The 23,531-nt window shown below is 38.1% G+C and overlaps 2 protein-coding genes across 2 annotated transcripts in view; both read left to right on the forward strand.

Annotated features, from left to right (window-relative positions):
* Window positions 1–11,979, forward strand: part of LOC135219549 (protein LZIC-like) — a gene marked incomplete in the record, with an annotated part of 200,618 nt that extends 188,639 nt beyond the window's left edge. Inside the window, 1 exon segment of the mRNA XM_064256403.1 lies at window positions 8,049–11,979. Within this exon segment, the coding sequence (XP_064112473.1) occupies window positions 8,049–8,095 (47 nt within the window).
* A 5,208-nt stretch (window positions 11,980–17,187) lies between these two features.
* Window positions 17,188–21,700, forward strand: LOC135220267 (uncharacterized). The gene is made up of 2 exons (XM_064257531.1): window positions 17,188–17,245; window positions 17,386–21,700. Exon 2 carries the CDS (start codon window positions 19,546–19,548, stop codon window positions 20,641–20,643), a length of 1,098 nt encoding a protein of 365 aa, XP_064113601.1. The 5' UTR covers window positions 17,188–17,245; window positions 17,386–19,545; the 3' UTR covers window positions 20,644–21,700.
* The last annotated feature ends 1,831 nt before the right edge of the window (window positions 21,701–23,531 follow it).

Below are 23,531 nucleotides of genomic sequence, written 5' to 3' on the forward strand. Positions count from 1 at the left end.
GCACGCACCCTCACCGAATGGGAGTGGGTTAACACCAGGTTAACGCCTCACAAGGACACATATACCATGTTTGTGACTCCGGATCAAGTTCCGTCGCCCTGCACTGACAAGGTAGCGGAACTAACTCTGCAGGCTATAGCAGAGGACAAACCCCTCCCGGCATTGAAAGAGACAGAGGCCACCTCTCTTCTCTTTCCTTCGAGTAGGGAGTTTTGGAATGAAGCTCCGGCCACGTTTACAGCAGGTAAACTGGACGCAGATTGTGCCTCTACCTTGTTCTCCGAGAAGCTGCCTAAGCTTCCAGAGAATTTGATCAAAGCAGAGTTTGAGGCAAGATCGAGACTAGTAAGGTCTATCAATTCCGTCACTTCAGCGGAATTGCTAGCCACTACGTACCGGGACAAACAGGTGTTCCAGGTCTTGACGAAAAGTCTGCTACAGACTTTCCAGTCAGACCTTTATGACTTCGGAATGGCAAGGCGAACTTGCAGAAAATACGTCCTGGCGGAGGCTTCCACAAGGCATGAGCCTAACAGATTGATAAAGGGGTCAATCTGGGGAGAGAACCTGTTCCCTCAAGCAGAAGTGGACAGCGTCTCTCGAGAAGCTTCCAGGGCCAACCAGAGCCTCCAGGTCCGGTGGGGACTTCCCTTCAAGGGGAAGTTTGAGGCCCCCGGACATCAAGCTAGAGCTAAGAAAAGGCCAAGGAGATACAATCCCTAAAAGCCCTCTCGACCACAGACGATTGTCCAGGGGGTTCCAGTATCGCAAGTGGGTAAGCCCGCGACATCGAAGGGTCAGCCACAACAGCAGTTTGTTCTGCTACAAACTCCGCCGGCCCAGCAACCCTCAACCTCTACAGCCATCATAACCTCCCCAGCCTTTTAACCCCGCCTATGAAGCAAGGGAATCATTTCATAGCTACAACAGGCATGCGGGTAGTAGCAGGGCCAGAGGTGGCTCCCGGCTACGAGGCGGCTCAAGGGGTAGAGGTTTCCGATGAGGCAGAGGGTACAAACCTACAACCAACAGCTAGGAGGTAGATTATATCTCTTTTGGGACCATTGGACCTTCAGTCCATGGGCCCACAGTATAGTCTCCAAGGGCCTGGGATGGAAGTGGAAGAAAGGGCCCCACCACCAATTAACTTCTTTCAGATCCCAACAGCGGACCTGGTAGAATATACCAAGGATCTCCTACAAAAGAAGGCCATAAAGAAAGTGAGGGGACTAAAATTTCAAGGACATCTGTTCAGTGTCCCAAAGAAGGACTCGGACAAAAGAAGAGTGATTCTGGACTTGTCAAGGCTCAATTCATACATTCTTTGCGACAAGTTCCGTATGCTGACGGTCTCGCAGGTGCGGACCTTACTTCCCCGTGGGGCCGTCACCACCTCTATAGATCTTACAGACGCTTACTATCATGTCCCGATAGCAAGGAACTTCTCTCCTTACCTAGGCTTCAGGCTAGGAAACAAGGCTTACTCATTCAGTCATGCCGTCCGGGCTCAACATTGCGCCCAGGATATTCACCAAGTTAGGAGAGACGATAATCCAAGAACTAAGAACCAAAGGGATTATGTTAGTAGCCTACCTAGACGACTGGCTCATTTGGGCAGCCAGTGTCGAGGAATGCCGCAAATCAACAGCCAAAGTAATAGAGCTCTTGGAGTCTCTGGGCTTCAAGATAAACAGGGAAAAATCTCGGCTGGACCCGGCTTCCCACTTTCAATGGTTGGGAATCCAATGGGATCTAATAAAACACAAGCTATCTCTTCCACCCAGGAAGGCCAAGCAGATAGCAGCAGCTACCAAACAGTTCCTCAGGAACAAAAAGGCCTCTCAGCGTACCCAAAAGAGAATCCTCAGTTCACTACAGTTCGCATCAATAACAGACGTCCTACTAAAAGCCAGATTGAAGGATATCAATCAAGTCTGGAGGAAGAGAGCCAACATCAATCTCAGAGACAAAATTTCAGTAATTCTACCCATTCTAGCAAAGAGGCTTCGCCCATGGACGAAGCACAGGAACCTGACCAAGGCAGTACCACTGCAATTCACTCCGCCGTCTTTGACAATTCATACAGACGCGTCACTGAGTGGCTGGGGGGGATATTCACAATACAAGACGGTTCAGGGGATATGGTCGGATACGTTCTGCCAGTTCCACATCAATGTGCTAGAAGCTATGGCAGTTTTCCTGACCTTAAAATGGCTAACTCCGGCCAGGAACAGTCATGTGAGGATAGTCTCGGACAGTCTAGTGGTGGTTCACTGCATAACCAGAGGGGGCTCCAGGTCAAGCAAGCTGAATCATGTGCTGATTGCAATATTTTCTTTAGCGGCGAAAAATCATTGGCACCTGTCAACAACCCACCTAGCAGGAGTCAAGAATGTGATTGCAGACGCACTTTTCAGGACAACTTCACTAGAATCGGAGTGGTCTCTGGACAAGAATTCATTCCTGTGGATTTGCAAACAAATCCTGGACCTTCAAGTAGACTTATTCGCCACAGAATCCAACCACAAGCTGCCATGTTATGTGGCACCCAACCTGGACCCTCTAGCCTATGCCACAGATGCGATGACCATAGATTGGAACAACTGGCAGAAGATTTATCTATTCCCTCAGGGGAATCTTCTGATGAAGGTCCTGCACAAGCTACGTTCTTTCACAGGACAAGTAGCATTAGTGGCACCCAATTGGCTGAAAAGCAACTGGTTTCCGCTTCTTCTAGAATTGAAGCTCCGACCCAAACGGATCCCTCGCCCGAAACTGACACAGATAGTACAAACTCAAACTGTGTCAACTTCCTCAAGAATTCTGAATGCCCTAACTTTATGGACTTCATGAAGTTTGCAGCCCAAAAGAACGCGAGTATCGATCCACTTAACATTGTATTTTTAGAATCAGATAAAAGAGAATCAACGCTCAGGCAATATGATTCGGCAGTCAAAAAATTGGCCAAATTCCTGAAGGAATCAGATTCTTACAAAATGACCACGAATCTGGCAATTTCGTTCTTTAGAACTCTCTTTGAGAAAGGCCTAGCCGCCAGTACCATTACAACAATAAAGTCGGCTTTGAAGAAAATTTTTCAGGTTGGCTTTAGTATTAACTTGTCAGATGCATACTTCTCCTCCATTCCAAGAACATGTGCCCGCCTAAGACCAACTGACCGCCCACATATGGTCACTTGGTTCTTGAATGATGTACTCAAATTAGCCTCGGATACTAATAATGAATCATGCTCATATATAACCCTATTAAGAAAAACTTTACTCCTAAAGGCTATGGCCTCAGGTGCCAGAATATCTGAACTCTCGGCTCTCTCAAGGAATCTAGACCACATAGAATTCCTCCTGTCAGGGGAAGTACTACTATCCCCAGACCGGAGGTTCTTGGCTAAGAATGAGGACTCACAAAATAGATGGGCTCCATGGAAAATCATCCCTCTAACACAGGACACATCATTGTGCCCTGTACTACCCTTAGATCCTTCTTAGCCAGAACTTCCGCAACATCTTCAGGTCCTCTTTTCATTAGAGAGAAAGGTGGCACGATTTCTCTGAAAGGTATTAGACAACAAATACTCTACTTCATTAAACAAGCCAACCCGGATTCAGTTCCACATGTCCATGACATCCGAGCGGTGGCTACCTCTATTAATTATTTTCAAAATATGAATTTCGAAGATCTGAAGAAATATACGGGTTGGAAATCTCCAGCAGTTTTTAAGCGCCACTATTTAAAGAACTTAAAAGCCCTTAAATTCCCAGCATTTGCTGCAGGGAGCATAGTCTCCCCCGAATAATGAATCCTATCATTCTTCTCCTTACCCTTTACTTTCTTAATACTCTCTCCTTCCTGCCTGCCTCGCTCATATTCCCCACTAAACCTCTCTCCTCTGGGTTGGGAGGCCCTGGGCGTCATCCTGCCACCAAAACTTGTATATAGAATGGTTTGGTCCCTGTTTGTTCTATGGACCGGTCTGTACATACCCCGGAATGTGATATTGCCTTGAATACCCTGTTCAATTGTATGATATCATCATGTTATTACTAGTTCTAAGTCATAGTTTAAGTCCTAGTGTAAGTAGTAAGTAAGTAAGTTTAAATTTAAATGGACCTAGTGTAAATATTAAGTGAGTAAATTTAAGTTGAAATGAACCTTAGGTTTCATTAACTCCTTCCTTATAAAGACTACTTAGTATCTAGTAAGCTTGGAAAGCATTCTCTGATACCTTTTCACCGGCGAACACTGGTCGAACCCAGAAAAGGGATTTTGACAAAGGAAAAATCTATTTCTGGGGAAAGACCTGTGTTGCCCGGTGAACCCAGCCCTTCTAATTAATTTCCCCACCCTTATACCAATCCAAGCCAGGGGGTGTAAATCCAGGAATGTAGATGGCGCTCGGGTCGGGCGGTAGTAGCAGTAGCAAGGGGGAGGGAGTAGCCGTTGCGACGGCTCTCCCCATGAGAGGGATTTTGGAAAGGAATCCTCTAATTGGCAGAAGACCTGTGAATAGTGGCTTCCACTCGCCTTGTACTTTATACCCGACACCCTTTAGGGTACTCGCGCGAGGGTAGTAACCTCAGCATACCATGCTAGCTTTTTCCTCTGGTATATTTAGAATCTATTTATACTAGAAAAGTGAGCTGCAGGATCCTTTTCACTGGGCAACACAGGTCTTCCCCCAGAAATAGATTTTTCCTTCGTCAAAATCCCTTTATTATAAAAATGTCATTTGCAATGTTATCATGCCAAAGTCTCATCCCTATTAAGGGAAAATGCTGAACATGACGCTTATCATAATAAGGCATCCAGGTATCACTAGCTTACATCTCTGAATTTCCTTTGTGTTTTCGGCCAGTCGCTCTTTCTGGCAACTGTCTTGTTAGCAAGCTGCAGACACCTGTATTATGGCCACCATTGTGTCCATATATAATTGGGTTTCTTGTTTTTGGGTCCCAGTGGATTTCAGTGTTTCAGGAACTGACAGTAATATCTCTCCAATACCTGTTCCTGTGACTATGTTGAATAACCTTGCTGTTGATATCAGTTGTGGTCATTATGATTTGTCATTTTGTTCTTACCTTCACAGTGATATCAACAGCATTCTGTTCAGTGTTTTGCGATTAGAAATTACCCACAAGAGGTTAAGACACTTGCATTACCTTGGAATCAGATCTGCTAGCTTGCAGTCACTTCTTGTCTACATTTGACTTGTAAAACTGAAAAGATAGAACCTTTGATCTAATGTCGTTTCAATTTTATTTTATGAAGAATAAAAAGTCAGCAATTGAAGTTATTCAGTCTAGGGGATCTAGGAAATTCATGGAAGGTTTGTAGCAGAGCGACAATTACAACTCAATGTTAACAAAGTTGTCACATGGGCTGAGAAAAGAGGGTTCAAATTTTCTATCACCAAAACTGTAATAGTACACTTTTGCCACCTAAGAAGAGCCCATCCCAATCCTGATTTATTTATAAATGGACAACAAATCCTTTGTAAGACTGAAACCAAATTCCTTGGATTAATATTTGACAACAAGCTTAATTGGTCTTCCCATATATCTTACTTGAAAACAAAATGTGTAAAGGCACTAGATCTATTAAGAGTATTATCTCATACTTCATGGGGTGCTGACCGAACACAGCTCCTCCGATTATACAAAGCTATTATTTTACCAAAGTTAGCTTATGGTTGCGAAGTGTTCACATCTGCCCCTCTGTATAAATTAAAAGCTCTTTACTCTGTTCATCATACAGGCATTCAGATTTCTACAGGAGCTTTTAGATCCTCTCCCAATGAAAGTATGTTAGTGGATGCTGGAGAGCTTCCTCTGGATCTCCATTTCCAGACTTTGTTGGTGCAAAGTTGGATTAGGTTCCAGAGACTTCCAAATTCTTTAGCTTGCATTGCAGTCAGATATGAAAGATATTTTCCTTATTTTAGAGACATTCAAAAATACCACACCCATTTGCCTTCAGAGTACGGGAAATCATGACCAATTTAAACATAACCATTACTCGTGTTCTGTCTTTCAGGTTTTCAGTAATCCCACCTTGGAAGCTACCTTATATTACATATTGTAACTACTTTAATTCATCCAAGAAGAATATATCAGAGAGAGTGATGAGACACTTTTTTAGAGCATGCATCTCAGCATGAAAGTGATATCAGTATATATACTGATGGTTGGAGCAGTTTTTCCAAATTTTGAACTCTGCGGATCATTACCAAATTGTTGCTCCATTTTAACAGCTGAGTTGTATGCCATTTTAGTTTTAATTATTTTACTTTGTGACGATAACAGTTTTACTATTTTCACAGATTCTCTAAGTGTGATTCAAGCCATGAATTTTTATTCAAAACATCCTCTGATTTTAAAGATTTTAGAATGGTTGTTTTTAGTCAACCGGAAAAGGAAAACCGTAAACTTCTGTTGGGTACCAGCACACACAGGAGTAGGTGGAAACGAAAAGGCTGATAAGCTAGCGAAAAGGGCAACTCATGATGGTCCACAAAGAAATATTGCATTACCATTTAGAGATTTTTTCCCTTACATACAAAAAAAAAGCCCAAGAGAAGTGGCAAAATAAATGGGAAAATTTAGTAGAAAGTAATCAAGAGATGTTGGAAATTATGAGATCAGCAATTCCTTTTAATTACAGCAAATTGTCGAGGAGATGGGAAACGGCCCTTTGCCGCTTAAGAATTGGCCACACACACCTAACGTGGTTATTTAATGGCTGGACATCCCCAGCCATTCTGTGATGACTGCCTAGTTCCTCTGACTGTGCGACACTTGCTGGTCGAGTGTCCCAGTCTTCAGGACATAAGAGAGCGTTTCCTCTCAGAGTGCCGTAATGAGGATTCCTCTCAGAGTGCCGTAATGAGGAAGGTGAATACCTTCTCTCCAGGGTACTTGGAAGGAATATTATTAGTCAGGCGAGTGGTATTTTTAGGTTTGTGGAGGAAGCAGGCTTCCTACAAAAGTTATAACTTTTTATAGTAAAGTATAAATGATATCATACTTGAAACTTAAGTGTATATAAGAACATTTTTTTTACTTATTTATTATTTATTTAATTTTTAATTACATAACGGCATATTTATTATTTATTTAATTTTTAATTACATAACGGCATATTTCCGGCGTCGATGACCTAAGTTGTTGGGACGCCGTGGTACTTTTTTGCATCAATCAATCAATCATGGAAGGTTTCTTAGGATCGCATGTACCAAGATGTGAAAAAAAGTTTATTTTGAATGTAATATTGTAGGGCATTTTAAATGCAGTGTACATATTAATTTATCCATGAGAGGATGGTAAGGTTTTTAAAAACTGGGAAGTGCATTCACATACAAATCAAAGTAACAAAATGTTTGTGATATTGTTAAGATAGCTATACAGAAAATATATAAAGTTCTGAAAAGTGTTTGTTTCATTGGACTAACCTTTCCACATATGGCTATTTGGTGTACAGCAACTAATACAATGTTAGTTTTGTTTGGATTGATGGGATGCACAGAATATGCTTCAAGTAAAAAGTTACCTCAAACAATTATATGGAAAAATGTGTTTGTCATTGTGTCCAGGAAAAGTAAAATCTTAAGAGCTCTATCAGACTTTATAATATAAGTTCGTTTAATATAGTACTTGGTATTCATACACTAGCTTTATAAGAAAAAGAAAAAATAGATAAAGGGTACCAAATGTTGAACCAAATGTCAGTACATTTGTATCTCTGGTGCTTGAAACAACTAATGCCAATTTTGATATATAGTACTCAATAGCAAAGTCTCAAAATTTCTTTCATGTCATATTTTTGGTTAACAACACACGAGAACGTCCAGGTACTATAGTAGAAAAGTAGTAAGAGGCTTGTATGTATGGGATATTTATCTTGTGTAATAAAGTAGTTGATTGCTGGGAAAAGTATATTGCACATTATTCCCATTAGTATATATTCTTTTTAATCTTTTGATATATTTTTTGAAGTATTTTAAATGCATTTTTTTTTTCTTTACCTCTCCACAGGTTCAAGACACAAAGTTCTGGAAATGGCACGGCAGGGATTACAGTAGGTTTTATCAAAGGGAATGGATGATGATTAATTCTTCTGTTTACTTTTGAAAGTTTTATTTGAAGTTCCTTGTTTAGCTAGAAAATTCTTTGTTTCTAATTAGTGATATTCACCATCTGTCCCAATTTAGTCATGGCTAATGCATTCTCACCAAATACATAATGTATGTAATGATTGTTATGTTATGAAGATTCCAAGGTCAGACTGATATATTGCAGTGTTGAGTTACATATATAGTTATATTATTGACAGCATACTGTATTGTATTATACAGCCTTCTCATTGTTGAGCCTCCAGAGCTAATATTCAGTCCTTTATTCAAGAAAATACACTGTACTCCAAGTACTGTATATTGTTTAAAAATTGGTAAGTGTCCAATATATATTAGTAGAGTAGTTGCTTAATTTTCAAGGATTTAAAGAAGGTTCTTTTTCTGAAAAGTATTCAGAAACCTAAATTAGTAGAGGTTACACAATCTTTGATTGTTTTAACCAATTTCCAGCTGGGGTGAGGAGATTTATCCTGTTGTTAAGAACTCAGGTTTGTTATCTATGAAAAATGCAAATTGATAAAAAAATTTCATTTTTTTTAAATATGGTAAACAGGATTGTTTTCTTATTTCAGTGGTGCCTCAGTCATTCTTTGGTCATCCTGTACTCTTACTTTTGATCCTCAGTTGGAGGTTCTGATTTTTTAGGGTGGTACTGTTATGCTGCACTCAACAGGAAGTACTAGAGGTTCCTAGTTGCATTGCTCTGTCATTTCTTACAGAATCTTCCCTTTTAACGGTCCAGTCATTTTGTATTGCAACAATTTTGAGTCTTCACTTAAAAATTATAATTTAAGGGCCAGTCGGGAATTGTGATTAGTTGCAATGGGTAAAGTGATTTACAATAAAGTAATAGAAATTAGATAGTTTAACCAGATGACCAAGTTAAAATACTTTTCTTCATAGGACTGAAAGTGTGTGAATAGGTATTGCTGTACCTCACTTTGATACTGTCATGTGAACTGGAAAACTGGATATTTTTTATAGAATTGGTTGAAATATATTATCCAGTTAATAAACAATCATAGATGTTATGCATTGTTTATTTTGAAAATTTATTCAGTTGTTGCAAAACTGAAGAGTGTAGTAATTTTTACATGTCTTAATTTTTCATAGTTTAACTCAGCCAGAACTCTAACAGTTCTAAGTAATGGGTGCTTATGATTGAAACATACCTACATCAACAGTATAGGATTTTGGCAAGTTATGATGAAGCAAAATTTAACTTTTAGAGCTATTTATTTATACAAGAAATTCCCTATAATTTGTTGAAGCCATTTATTGTTTTGAATGCTACACAGGCAGATTTTGAAGTTTCTTTTATGGCTGTCAGGTAAAATGACTTCAGTTTTGTCAGAACCTTTATGTAACTTCTTATAAGAAGTAGAATGTGAATACTTGTAATTAGAAAGTATTGGAATCTTGTAGCAAATGTCTATGACTGAAATCAAAACTCCATAGTTCATGTTGCCTTCCTGGTGGGTCCAGTACTATCCTAAGTATAATAAATATGCTCTTTAGTTGGTAGTTGAAAAATATATGGTTAAGTACATATTGTTAATATCCTACAAGATGCCTTAGACATTTCATCCTAAGCTCTGCAAATTGGTAGATAATGTTGGTTGACTGAAAATCATAACTCATTAAAAAAAATAGTGTAATAAAATTTCCTTAGTCGGACACAGGGAACTTGTTGAAGTGTCAGAACATAGATATTAAAGAGTGATATTTTGAGAATTTTTACCATTTCTCATGTATTTTCTTGAAAGATTATTTTTTAGTAAATTTAATGAAAGACTTTATACTGTATTTTCATGTAAATTTAATGACAGACTTTATATACTGTACCATCTACGTTCATTTATATTTAGCATATTTTGTAGATATTGATGGTTGTTGAGGATTCATCAACATGGTTAAGTGTGGAGTAGAACAAGTGTTTATAAGGAAGGATTTATGATGCTGATTTGGCAGATCATGAAAGTAAGCCACAAAATATGAATAAAATTAAGTAGACGTCTAGTAATAAATTTTTTGGTGTCGGGTAGAATTCACTGTACAAAGTGTAAAGTTCTTTTACCAAATCTTTGCTAAAATACTCGCTTCAGGACTTCCTTTGACAGTTCTGTCACCAGTTAATGGAAACTGAATTTCATTTACTCAAGTGCAGCTACTTTTTCCATTAGTATCCATGATTTTTGTAAATACCATATTATGAGTTATGAATATTGCTGTATTCAAGCATACACAGTGCAATACCAACACTATTTTGAAAGCCATTTTCTAACATAATGGTAGGATTATTAATTTTCATAAGTTGGCCAACAAATGAGCTAAAAAGAAAAGAAGCAAATTGTTTGTTTAAAGCATTTGTAACCATTAAGCAACAGAACAGTCAACATTTGAATAATATCCGTTGTAAAAGTTTTGAAGGAAATCTAATCAGGTGAGGAACTGTAGTGTCAAAACAAACCTTAACATTTTTTTCTCTCCTTTATTTACATTCTTATGCTAACAACATTTCAGACAACTGTCCATCTTCAGGTTTTGTAAAAGATTAAAAAAACAAACACATTTATACCCAAAAAAACAAAGTGGACATAAAATAATACAATAAATACACAGATAATGATAAAAATTTATCTAAATTAGAATAATTTTCTGCTGAAGGCATAGTTACTATCTATATTCAAGTTAGGTTTTAATTTTTTTTATAAAAGGTTTCTAATAGTCTTAGCTCAGTTTCAAACCGAGCTTTACATCAAATACTGAAATATAAAAAATTCAAATGAATGTGCATAAGCCATGGCAATACTCTCATACTTAGATAAGAGGGTCTTTGAACTTATGTCTCTGTGATTAAAAGGTTGGTTTTGACACTACAGTTCCTCACCCAATTAAGATTTCTTTCATCTGAGCATTTCACCACTACAATCAATTGTAAAAGTTTTGATTCATGGATATAAACTTTTGTGATTTAATAAGATATATCTGTAACTTCCAAAAAGCTAGCTCATTGTTACTCTCAAGTTATGACATTTTCTGTTGTGTATACTTTGATAATAGTGCTCTCTATAAGTATATATTAACTGTATATAACAGGATTCCATTTGATTAATATTTATAACAAAAAGTGTTATATTTAACAAAAACTTCAAGTTTACACTAAACAAACAACAACAATAATTATTACATATGGATACCATTATTTATAAATATTTTACTTATTTGCTTAAGCATGTATTTCACAGAGAGATGAAAGTTGCATTGATATTTATAACTGTTGGTCAACAAGAACATTATGTACTGTCTTTCAAGATCAAAGTATTAAAGTTGGAGATTTGGTCTTTAAATTTTGACAATCATTGGTTTCCAAAACTTTAAAGATTTGTACTCTACAAATAAAAGTAGTGGAATTCAGTTATATAAACTTTATACTATATTTGCAAAGAATATACCAAATGTTCTCAACAGGGTGCTGATAAGTGAAAACTGCCATTAACCGAAACTTGGTGACTTATGGCACTTATGGCACCCACACCTGGTTAATGGCGCCAATATCCGGTTAATGGCACCTCCTTCAAGGATGTTAGGGCGCCATAACTCTTATCAGCACCTTATGGCGGCGATAACCAAAACTTGGTCCGTTATGGCACCATAAATCGCCAATTTTATGGCACTAGACAAGCCCCATCAAACCAGATTGCCATCAACTGGGTCTGCCTGTATTGTGAAGTTATGGTCATTCCATAAACTAAATTTTAGAGTTATATATATTTCAATACATCATTTTATATGTGACAGTCATTTTCTCCTAATAAAAACAATAGTAATTTTCTTATATTTTTAACCCTTTTTAATTTAACAATTTGTTTATTCTATCAATTTAGAATATGTAAAACAATAGTTTCATGACAACAAGTTTTATTGATACAAATCCATTAATCTACATTCATTCATTGCATTCCATGTCTTCCTGAATCGGTTACACACACACACACAAGCTTGTAGCTCAATTTGCTTGCACATCAAATCAATTTTCCCCATTGAAAATACTTAAAATGCCCTTATTCTGTTCCAACCCTCAAAATGCCACCCTATATTTTTATGTTGAATGTTATTGAATAAGGAAAATACATTTTTAAATAAAAACTATAAGAATATGATAGAGTATGTAAATATATAATAAGGTTTTTAAACAGTGTACGGTTAGTGTTCAAGTTACGAGGATACGTCTTCTGATAATCCGATTTTACGATTGGGTTAACAGTTAATACTGAGACAGTGATATTTTGAAAATATTTTAAAATCTCCCTCGCAACGGGTGTAAGCGCAGCGTACAGCCAGAGAGTGGGAGAGACCAAATTACAATAGCCTAAGAGAGAGAGAGATCAAATTACAATAGAGTGCCTCAGTGGCACGGCCATTCCACTGAGGGGTTAGAGATGTGTATTTTTGGTGATAGAAGTTCACTCTTGACATGGTTTGGAAGTCACGTAAAGCCGTCGGTCCCATTCGGGGCCGGATTTGGGGTGGGCCAAAGAGGGCACCTGCCCAGGGGCCTCCACATTTTAGGGGGCCTCAAAAAAAGGACCCAGGCTTAAATCATTTTTAATTTCAGTGTATATATAAGGAATAAAAGTTTTATTAGTCAGAATGAAACAAAATTGTGGATATTTATGATTTATCTTTTTTCATCACGGAAAACTACAGTAAAACCAAAGTAAAAAACGTGATATTATTAGAAATTTAGGCTATGTTTACAGTTACCCCTAAAATTACCTCCTATCTATTTTTGAATGCATTGTTGGTTGACAAAGTATTTGAAGTCTGACTTCAAATATTTCTATATATTTTTTAGTTTCTGTGAGTTTATTTATTGAATGTATGTATTTGTACCATTGTCTGTGTAATCAGTGGCGGTTCTTCCTATGGGCGCCTGAATCCATTGGATTATGGACAATCTGAGGAAGTAACTCTTTCTCACTCTGAAAAGTGTCGTGTTGATAATTTTCTTCCAGTAATTGATCAGTTTTGAGTTCCCTTAATCAACGTTTGCAGGCCTACAAGAACACCCGTTCCCTTTTCGGTTTCTTATCTGGACTGGAATCACTGAGCTATACTGAAATAGAAGCAGCTGCAGTAAAATTAGTTTGTGAATATAAAGATGATCTGGATCAATCACTTGGTGTTGAACTTGTACAGTTTGCAACTTTTTTCACCCAGTTTCTGGATGATTATGTTAAGACTGATAGCTTTGGGAAGGAACATTTCCTTTACAAATTGCTGCTAGACAAGAAAGTTGCAGATACTTTTCCTAATGTTGAGATAATGCTACGGATGTACTTGGTGCTTATGATCACAAATTGTTCTGGAGAACGTTTATTCAGCAAAATGAAGTATATCAAAAACAGACTTCGTACTACAATGCATCATGATCGACTCAGTCACCTGGCTTTGATGAGCATTGAGTATGACATCCTCAGAGACATTGACTTTGACATATTGATCACCAAATTTGCAAGGGCCAAGGCTCGTAAAGTGTCTGGTCTGTAAATACAGATACCGCTATACTTTTTCTATTCTACGAAGAAACTTTGGTTTTGATTTTAAGATTGGCGGCACTGAGTATGGGTCATGCTTCCTAATCACCTTCGAAAAATGGTCAGTTTGTACAGTCAGGTGTGAAGAGTCCTGATGAGTGAAGGCAAACTAACATATTTAGATTTATGGTAATAAAACTTATGCTATTTATTTGAAATTGCTTTTCATAATCTTTTTATACTCGAGTGTACAGAGTCAGGAGAGGTCATTTTGCACACATGATTAAGATGACCAAAATTCATTACTGGCAGGACCGGCAATGATGATTTCCCGGTGGAGCTTACAGCGGCCCCCGGTGAGGCTTGCTTCGCTCGTCACCCGCCTCAAGCAGGGTGGGTCTCCACACATAGATTGCCCAGGGGCCTCCACATGCCTAAATCCGGCCTTGGTCCCATTGCTGGATAACCACTGGTTCCATTAAACGTAAAAACACCATGCAAACAAACAAACAATAGCCTAAGGGAAATGGAGAGATAAAATTACAATAGCCTAAGGGAGAGAGAGAGAGAGAGAGAGAGAGACCAAATTACAATACCCTGAGGGAGAAAGAGAGAAGGGAGAGAGAGAAGAGAGAGAGAGAGAGAGAGAGAGACCAAATAACAATACCCTAAGGGAGAGAGAGAGACCAAATTACAATAGACTAACTTTATCCCATCTTCTAGTTAAATAAGTTCAAAAACAGCAAAAGATAATGATGAAAGTATTGTTTCAGCGTTATACTCATTGCGTTAATCCCCTTAGAGGGTAGTGCCATCAGTGCACTTCATTTGGTGCAATGTAGGCATTACTTAAGGTTCTTTGCAATATCCCTTTTGCTCCTAGCTGCAACTACTGTCATTCAGTTTACTGTACCTCCATTCATATTTTCTTTCTTCCATCTTACTGTCCACCCTCTCTTAACAATTGTTTCATAGTGCAACTGCTTTGAGGTTTTCCTCCTGTTATACCTTTCAAACCTTTTACTGTCAAATTTTGTTTCAGCACTGAATGGCCTTAGTTGCCCTAGTGCTTGGCATGATGCCAAAAATCTATATAAATCAAATCAGATCAAGTCTTTGCATAAATGTGTACAGCCATGAACAACCAAACAAGAAACAGCTTTTTTGCTAAATACAACCAAATTGGGTAACAACAACATCCGTTTGGCTTGTATTTCAACCATCGTACGATGGTAAACAATTACTGTAGTTATGTTATAAATGACATGTAGAATAGGACAGGTATTTTTATGTGATAACTTTATTCACCATAGATCAAAGATCAACAAGGAAATATACTGTTAAATTTAAACCAAATTGTAGCTGAAGCTGAAAAAACTGTTAAAGTTCAAGTTCATGACTATTATCGTGCATCGACAACAAGGATAAAACTCCCGTAAACTTAAGCTATTAAACACAACTGTAGATAAAACTGAGAGAAAATTCTTTTAATCAAAACTACTGTGCTTGAAAGAACACATTTCACTGTTGTTTTCACACTGATAAAACATAAATAATGCAAAGTTCGTATTACGATAAAATAAAGTGAAAATAATGAATGGGATCACAATTTTTTTACTCGATAAACAGCCTGCAAACACAATCCAGTAACAAAAAAATAATTTAGTTCACAGTCACAACAAGGTTTATTCAAATCACATTTTGACTTAAAAACACATCGTAGAACAAAAAATGACCTTGTCTCATATAATTCAAGTATTTAGATATTCATTTATGCTAACTAGAGCAAGAAAATTCACTCAGAATTTAGTTAGATATGGCAAAATAAACTTGTATTCGCCATCAGCTGATTACCAAACCAAAACATTGACTGCTATGTTAGTATTTTATAATACAATAATATGAGAATACATACTATATTATTGGATAGAATGAAGTACAGTGGGCCCCCGTACTCGCATTCTCCAGATTTGCGGACTCACGCATTTGCGGATATCTCTGGATCATTTCCCCCCATTACGTATTCGTGGGAAATTCGCCCCTTTGCGATATTTTTTTATGAAAAATATCCACATTCCTTTTTTAAAATCAATTTTATCATAGAATGCACTTTTTGTGATAAAACTATGAAAATAAGTTATAAAAATTTTTAGTGGATCTTTCTTGAGTTTTAACTAACAAAATAAGCTGTTTTAAGCATTATAGGGGTTCCAACTATTCGCAGGTTCTAATTATTTGCAGGGGGTATGCTATGCATCCCCCTCAAATACAGGGGGACCACTGTAATGTATTAACTTTTTAAAAGATTTATGGAAAAGATGCAAACTTACTTTTTCTTCTTTGCTTACTTTATTCTTGGTCAGTACACCATCTACATAGCAGCAGCATCTTGAGCTAGTACCTCAATTTTTTGCTTGCGTAACGAAGCATAAAATCGACCTAGTGACAACTCGTACCTTGGCAAACTTATACATTAATTCACTTGTAGGTCAAGTTACCACTGTAATGTATATATGTATACTATATTCTAGAGACTAAAGAATTTTAGCAAAGAGACATATCTATTATATTCCTCAACATATAAATAAATGTTAAATAAATGTATACACATTAGACTTCTCTCTTTTCAAAAGGCAACTTTTCCTAAGTCCTTTTAAAGGTGCCGTAACTTTTACGATGGGCTTTCCTGATCTCGAGACCTCCAAAGCCGTCCTGTGTCTTATCACTATCAAAAGGAGAGTGTCACCTTTTCTCTCCGATCTCGGGCAGTTGGAACCATCATTACACACACAAACACATGCACACATCCGGACACGCCTTTAAAATGACATAGCAACCGCGAGCCTCACCCAGGCTGTAAGGTCACCAGCCTTACATTGCATGATCATCAATTCAGATAGTTCTTTCATTTCAGCACCCTTTGAGGAATCCAGTGTTTGTTGCTAAGCCCTCTCTTGTCTCTAAGCGAAGAAAGCTGAGGTCTAACAATTCACAGACATATTTGCTTTTTCTTTTAATATATATATATATGTATGTATATGTATATGATAAATTGTGTTTAAATTTATTATTTTTATTAATTATTGGTATTTAATAAATATATTTATTTATATAATTATATATGATATATATATTAAGATATATATCTTATTAGTATATATATATCATAATACATATAATATAGATATCTTATAGATATAATATATAATATATAAAGATATATATATATAATATATCTATATTATTATATAGTAGATGAAGAGAGGGGGAATGGCTAATAATATGTTTAAAGTGTCATGTAATGATAGTGAAGTCACATAGCTCTCCTCACTTAGAGACAAGAGGTGGTGCAGTACGAGTTCACTTGGAGAAAAGGTATTTGCTGAACAAGCAACTTGACTCAGAGATCATTCCCCCGGTCGTGAGGCATGTACATTCGTTTGTACGCGTGTTACAGGCCTCCTGGTTCGGGGTACTTCTGGAAGACGCATTCTTTGAGACGAACGATAATAGATCAAGTGGTTGCTCCGAGTGTCGGGAGAAAACGCCCATCGTAAAGGTAGGACACATTCTATAAAAAACTTAGAAAAACTATTACCTTTTGAACAGAGAGAGAAGTGTGAAATACTCTCTTTACGTGAATACTTTGAAAAGAGTGATGTGGGGGATATGTTTCTATACCTATTATCTTTATTACAGATGGGTCCAATTCCATGGTTGATTAGAAACGGGATTCTCTAACCTGACTAATACGAGACTTTATGACATTTTTGGGTTTGGGAGTGAAACCTCAGTCAGGAGGGTAGAATGTTATCTTTCTGGTTTCTTTATGGGTAGATTTGGGTGTTTATGCCATTTTGTTCTATGTTATAACCAATTGCTTTGGGAAATAAATAATATATTTTCTATATTTATGCTGTCTTAATAAGCCTCATGACATGTTACATACAGACAGGGCACCGTTGGCAACAGGTAAGAGTTCCCAGTTTGTGTAGTTTAGGGAATAAGGAGGGGTGAAACAGTGGTAGCAGCGGTAAAGGCTTTTTTATATATTTTTTATAAGCTGTAGGTATGCTCCGAAGGGACGGGTGACCAGTTAGAAATAGGGGCTCTCTTCCTTTTTTTTGGGTAGGAAAAGGGGTTATTAATCATGTCACAGGCAACTCAGGGTCCTTTCTGCTGATTCGACAGAGAGAAGCTGTCCCTTAGACTTCCTCTCCCATGCCAAGTCAGTTTCGATTTCTTGAGGTTACGGAATAAAGGTGTTTTAAAAAAACGTGAGGAGGAAAAGTTTAGTTTTCGACATATTAAAGTGTTTCGCAGTTCGCACATATTCGCGGTGTGTATATGAATTCGGTTCACGGTCATATGAAGACGTAAGTGTATTTTCGAGTTTTTTTTTCTTTCTTATTTTTTTTCTTTTTATATTTTGTGTATTTTTTTACCCTTTTGTTCTTGTTCATGTTCCTTGTATTTGTGTGTGGCGAACTTACCTGAGTGGAATTTTTGCTGCGAGTCACGCCAGAGAGAGAGAGAGAGAGAGAGAGAGAGAGAGAGAGAGAGAGAGAGAGAGAGAGAAGGAACTGGGGACGAGGCAATTGCCGAGGCGAATTGGTTGGCAAACGTCTTGCATTCTTTTTCCTTTCCTATCCCCTCCTTATTATTTTTTTTTATTGTCATTTTCGTGGGGTTGATTTTGTGATTGGGGACGGGACGCGCTTACCTTATGTTATCCATTATTGGGGGAAAATTTGTGTTATTTTTCTTGATTGGGTTTAGTGTATATAAATACATTGATGTTATTGAGATCAGGGAAGCATATTAAAAAAAAACAGCCTTGGGAAACAGGATAAAATGGCGGATGCTAAACCTACGACATCACGTGACAAACATTAGTGCTGGGGTCAGCCCATTCAAAGTGATTGTAGATGGCATACTGTCGCAGCCTATAAATATCTTCATAGAAGGAGTTAATAACTATTTGGCGGGAAAGAATATAGTAGACGATGTAGAGGCATTTAGAGAGGCGAAAGCTTTGCTAGATTTCAATAAGGGAGATCTCAGTCATAGGTCAAGGAGTTTCCAATTTACAAAATGTCTCACCTGGACAGACTTGCAAGCATTTTTGAAAACAGCATATGGCTCAAAGGAACACGGCAGATTGGGTAGGAAAATTGAAAACATCTAAATGGGTAACAGGGGATAATCTCCCTCTAAATAATGTTCATAAACTGATCTATTTTTCCCTGCTCTTACACGAGGTACCTGATGCAATAGTGAATAGCTTTGATGAAAAGGTTGAGCCTACCTCAGACGAAGAATTACTTTATACCCAAATAGATAAACACAGGTCTAAATGTCCCACCGTAGATAGCACAATTTTTAACGGGACAGGCCCGAGGGATAGAGTACAGAGAGACACGGAACTTTCTCCTCATCGTCTGTGCGCAAAAGTTGAGTATAACAAAAGATCGATCGATCAAAAGCAACAGCAGTTGTGTTTTTCAACTGCAATAAACCAGGACATCCAAAGAAATTGTGTAGGGTTAAATATTGTGGAATGTGTAAAAGTACTGATCATTATTGGCAGTCTTGTCCGTCTCGGATACGGAGAGATGCGAGGCCTACACCTCAAGGTTCTGGTAATTATAATGTGAGAACTTCCCAGGCAGGTCAAATCAGAGGGCAAAGGGATCGGCGAAATTTTTGGAAGCCCGATCAACAAAAAGGGTGCAGGTGATTGGTAAATGCCATTGTAGTCTCGTGGGGGACGCCCCAGAGCCCAAGCCTATAGTCTATGGAACAGTAGGGGATGTGGATATCCCGGTTTTTTTAGACACAGGGGCATCAATAAATCTAATGGACTATAATTTGTATCAATCCATGTTCTCCAATTACCCTTTGCAGACTTCAACGGAGACGGTGTGTGATGTGCAAGCCCATAGATTAAACACCCTGGGTTGTGTTCAAATACAGTTTACTCTCGGTGGCAGAGTGTTAACAGAACCTTTTTTGGTAATAAAAGGAATTGCGTTAGGTAATAAAATCTTCTTGGGTCATCCTGCGTGTAGAAGACACAAGATTTCAATCCATGCGGGTGCTAATGGAATAACAGTCGGAAAGATGGGTTATTTCATACCATATGAGGACGTGAATAGAATGGAAGACATGGAGGTTATTGAAAGAGGAGAGGTTCTCGGTGGTATTAATGGCGGTGATACGAGTGTTATGGAGAAAGGTAATGTTAAAACACACGTTGGTGATATGGGAGATGATTACGGGGGTTCTATCAGAGTTCACAGTGGTAACAATGATAACAATGGTGGTGATGATACTAATATGGATGTTATTTCTGATACTAACAATGCTGGGGATGATACTGAGGGTGATAATTTGTATGGGGCGGTGGCAAGGGGAGATACTAACCACAAATATAGAGGTGTTTTATTTGAAGATATTATGTTACTACCAGGTTCAAAGATTATGGTAAAAGTTAAATTGAAGGAAATGAGAAAACCCATAGATGTGTGTGTTATTGAAAACAGCGAAAAGCTCAGAGTTGTTGTTAGCACGGCATCGGTGAACAGTGTATCCAAGGATGGGGTTACGTGGGTGGCGTTGTTAAACTGTAATGATACAGCTAGGAGATACCAGAAAAACACATATATATTGGATTTCCAAAATTGGAATTGTGATAGTGGTTCTGTGGCTATCGTAGAGGGAAAACCTGAGTTTTCGGAGGCAGAAATAAAATCAAGGAAACGAACATTCAGAGAACATTTAGCTAATGCAGATTATAGTGAACACGTTGAAGCGATAAGCGGGCTCTTGGCAGAATTTGGGGATATGGTAGCCTTGCAAGGTGATAAATTGGGGTTGACTAATGTGTTAAGAGTAACACAAAATCTATTTATATTCCTGCATATCGCATACCTTTCAAAATCAGAGAACAGGTAGAGAAAGAGGTTAATAGATGGGAAGAAGGAGGAATCAGTAGACCCAGCGTGTCTCCTTACAACTTTCCCTTGTTAGTGGTACCTAAGAAAGACGGTTCGGTCCGTGTATGCGTCGATTTTAGACGTTTAAATGAGAAAACGATCCCTGACCGCTACCCAGTTGCGTGCATACCAGATCTTTTTGTTGAAATTGGGGGACATAATATTTATAGCTCAACTGATTTGGCGCAAGGTTTCTTACAGGTCCCTCTCAGCGAGAGTAGCAAGGAATATACCGCCTTTTCAGTGCCCAAGGGACACTATGAATTTACGTGAATGCCTTTCGGTTTATCGGGCAGTCCGATGACTTTTACCAGGTTGGTGAACACAGTTTTGCACGGGTTATTGGGCAAAAATGTTTTTGTGTATATGGATGACATCCTGATCACAACGGACATGATCGCGCAACACTTGGAAGTGCTTACAGAAGTACTTAGGAGGCTTAGATTAGCGGGGTTGAAAATCAAGCTAGCCAAGTGCTCGTTCTTGAAAAAGCAGATCACATATCTAGGTCACGTCATATCTAAGGAAGGGGTTAGAGTAAACGACGATAAAGTCAAAGCAATAGCAAATTTTTGCACCCCCAGATCAAAGAAAGAGATTAAGTCATTCCTGGGTATTGCCGGTTTCTTTAGGAGGTTTGTAAAAGGGTTTTCTAACATAGCAGCTCCCCTAACTGATGTGTTGCGGGAAGACGTTCAATTTCAATGGAATGAACCCCAGGCGGAGAGTTTTCTAAAGCTCAAATACGCGCTAATGAATCCCCCGGTTTTGAAGTTTCCAGATTTTAAGGAACCTTTTACATTAGTGACTGATGCAAGCCAGGAAGGTATAGGTGCTTGCCTTATGCAAAAGTTTGATGGGAAATTTCATCCTATAGCTTTTTATAGCAGGAAGTTCAGGACAAAACAAAAGGCAGCAACGAGAAGTCCATGGCCACCATAGATAAGGAAGCCTTTGCAATAGTGTTGAGCTTAGTTCATTTTAAAATGTTACTGATGGGGAATAAAGTAGAAGTTCTTACAGACCACAAACCATTACTCGATCTATTTTCTGGGATCGACCTGTGTGCCGATGAAAAATCCCTGTAACTCATTTTTCTAGTATAAATAATACTCTTAATATACCAGAGAAAAAAGCTAACATGGTTAAGCTGAAGTTACTACCCTCAGCGTGAACACCCAAAGGGTGTCGGTATAAGTATAGGGGTGCTGTGTTACCACAGACCACAGGACTTCTGCCATTTAGAAAGTTCCTCTCCAAAACTCCCTGTTGGTGGGAGCCGTTACAAGGAAACCCACCACCAACCGTCCCCGCTCGCCACTACTACTAATACCCACGCACTTCAATCAATTCCTGTAAGAGTCGTGCGGCTTACCGTTGCTGTATTCCTGCACCCTTTTCTTATCTGTGGATATTTTGTGCATCCGATGGAGATGAATCCCGAAGCTGCTTCTACTTCCAAGTTGAGTACTCCAATTTGGTTTTATTACAAAAATTTGTGTAATTAAGTATGCTATTGGCCTTAGCCCCTCAAAAATAAGTTGGGGGTGCGATCGGCCGGGCCGCCATTTCCGCGTCGGCATAGCAACAACATATTCCACACGACATATTTTCAAATTATATTTTATAGGCTTAACTTTACTTTTATATTATTAAGTGCGATTTCCTATTATAATAGGTGTCGGTTACTTTTTATTTCGATTTGGCTTTTTTACTAGCAATTTTATATTCGGTGCTCGTGAGCTATCTCGTTCCTAGGCTTTTCTTAACCATATTTGATCCTTAACTGGATACATGGTTCTTAACCACCTTTTAACCTTGATTTATAAGCCTATTATGCTTATTACCGGTTTTTTCTCGTCCTAGAGAGTACTTTTATAAACAGGCGCAGTTAGCTCGGTCGAGTGTATATTTCCCATTACATTGGGCATTTTAGGCGTTTTAAGGTTTTGTAGATTAGACCTAGTATTAGAGATTCTCCTATGCACCCTATATTTTATTGTGGTTTTTATTTTTATACCCTATGTAATGGTTTTGTGTGCCTAGCCTACCTGGATAACCTCCTGACCGGGTTGGACCACTTTTGATCGCAACGAGCCACAGCTAACTAGCGAAGATCCTAGGCTATATAGCCTATGAATGGTATCCAACTTCAACCAGGGGTAGAGCCTGACATCACGATCCACTGCATTTCCTCTTTACATAATTTCATTTAATGCTATTATTTCATTATCTCTGGAGCCTCGGCATACAGAGTATAGAATTAATGAAATATTTAGAGGCAGGGTATAATCTTAATAGTACTTGAAGTTCGGTATTGCCGAACTTCAACTGATGCATTCCTTGCTTCGGCAACTTTAGAGGTATTCCATTATCTAACATACAATGGCTTCCTAGTCGATATAAATAGACGGGATGTTCGCATCTCCGCCATCGACGAAGTTCGGCGTATAGGATTAGGCATGCCTCTTTAAGGAATTATCAGTGTATACTATAAGAATTTTTAGTTAATAAGCCTACTATGTTAAGTCTATATTTATTGTTGAATTTACGTCAGTTCGGAATTTTTCTAACGAATTATTTCGCCGACATTTTTATGTAAGGATTTTCTAGAGTATCAGTTGTCGTTACGGAGTATTTCGGAGAAGAAATATTCCGCCGACATCTAGCAACAAAACAAAATATTGATCATGTGATCCATACCTAGTGTTGTTGTGTTGATTATGAAGCATTCTAATGACGGAATACTTCGCCAACATTTGCACTAAAACTTACGAGTTTATTTGGTTGTGGATGTCTTATATCTTTCGTGAATTATTTCGGTAACGAAATAATTCGTTAACATAT

This window comes from Macrobrachium nipponense, chromosome 1 (genome assembly GCF_015104395.2).
Source record: "Macrobrachium nipponense isolate FS-2020 chromosome 1, ASM1510439v2, whole genome shotgun sequence".
Classification (NCBI taxonomy): Eukaryota; Metazoa; Arthropoda; class Malacostraca; order Decapoda; family Palaemonidae; genus Macrobrachium; species Macrobrachium nipponense.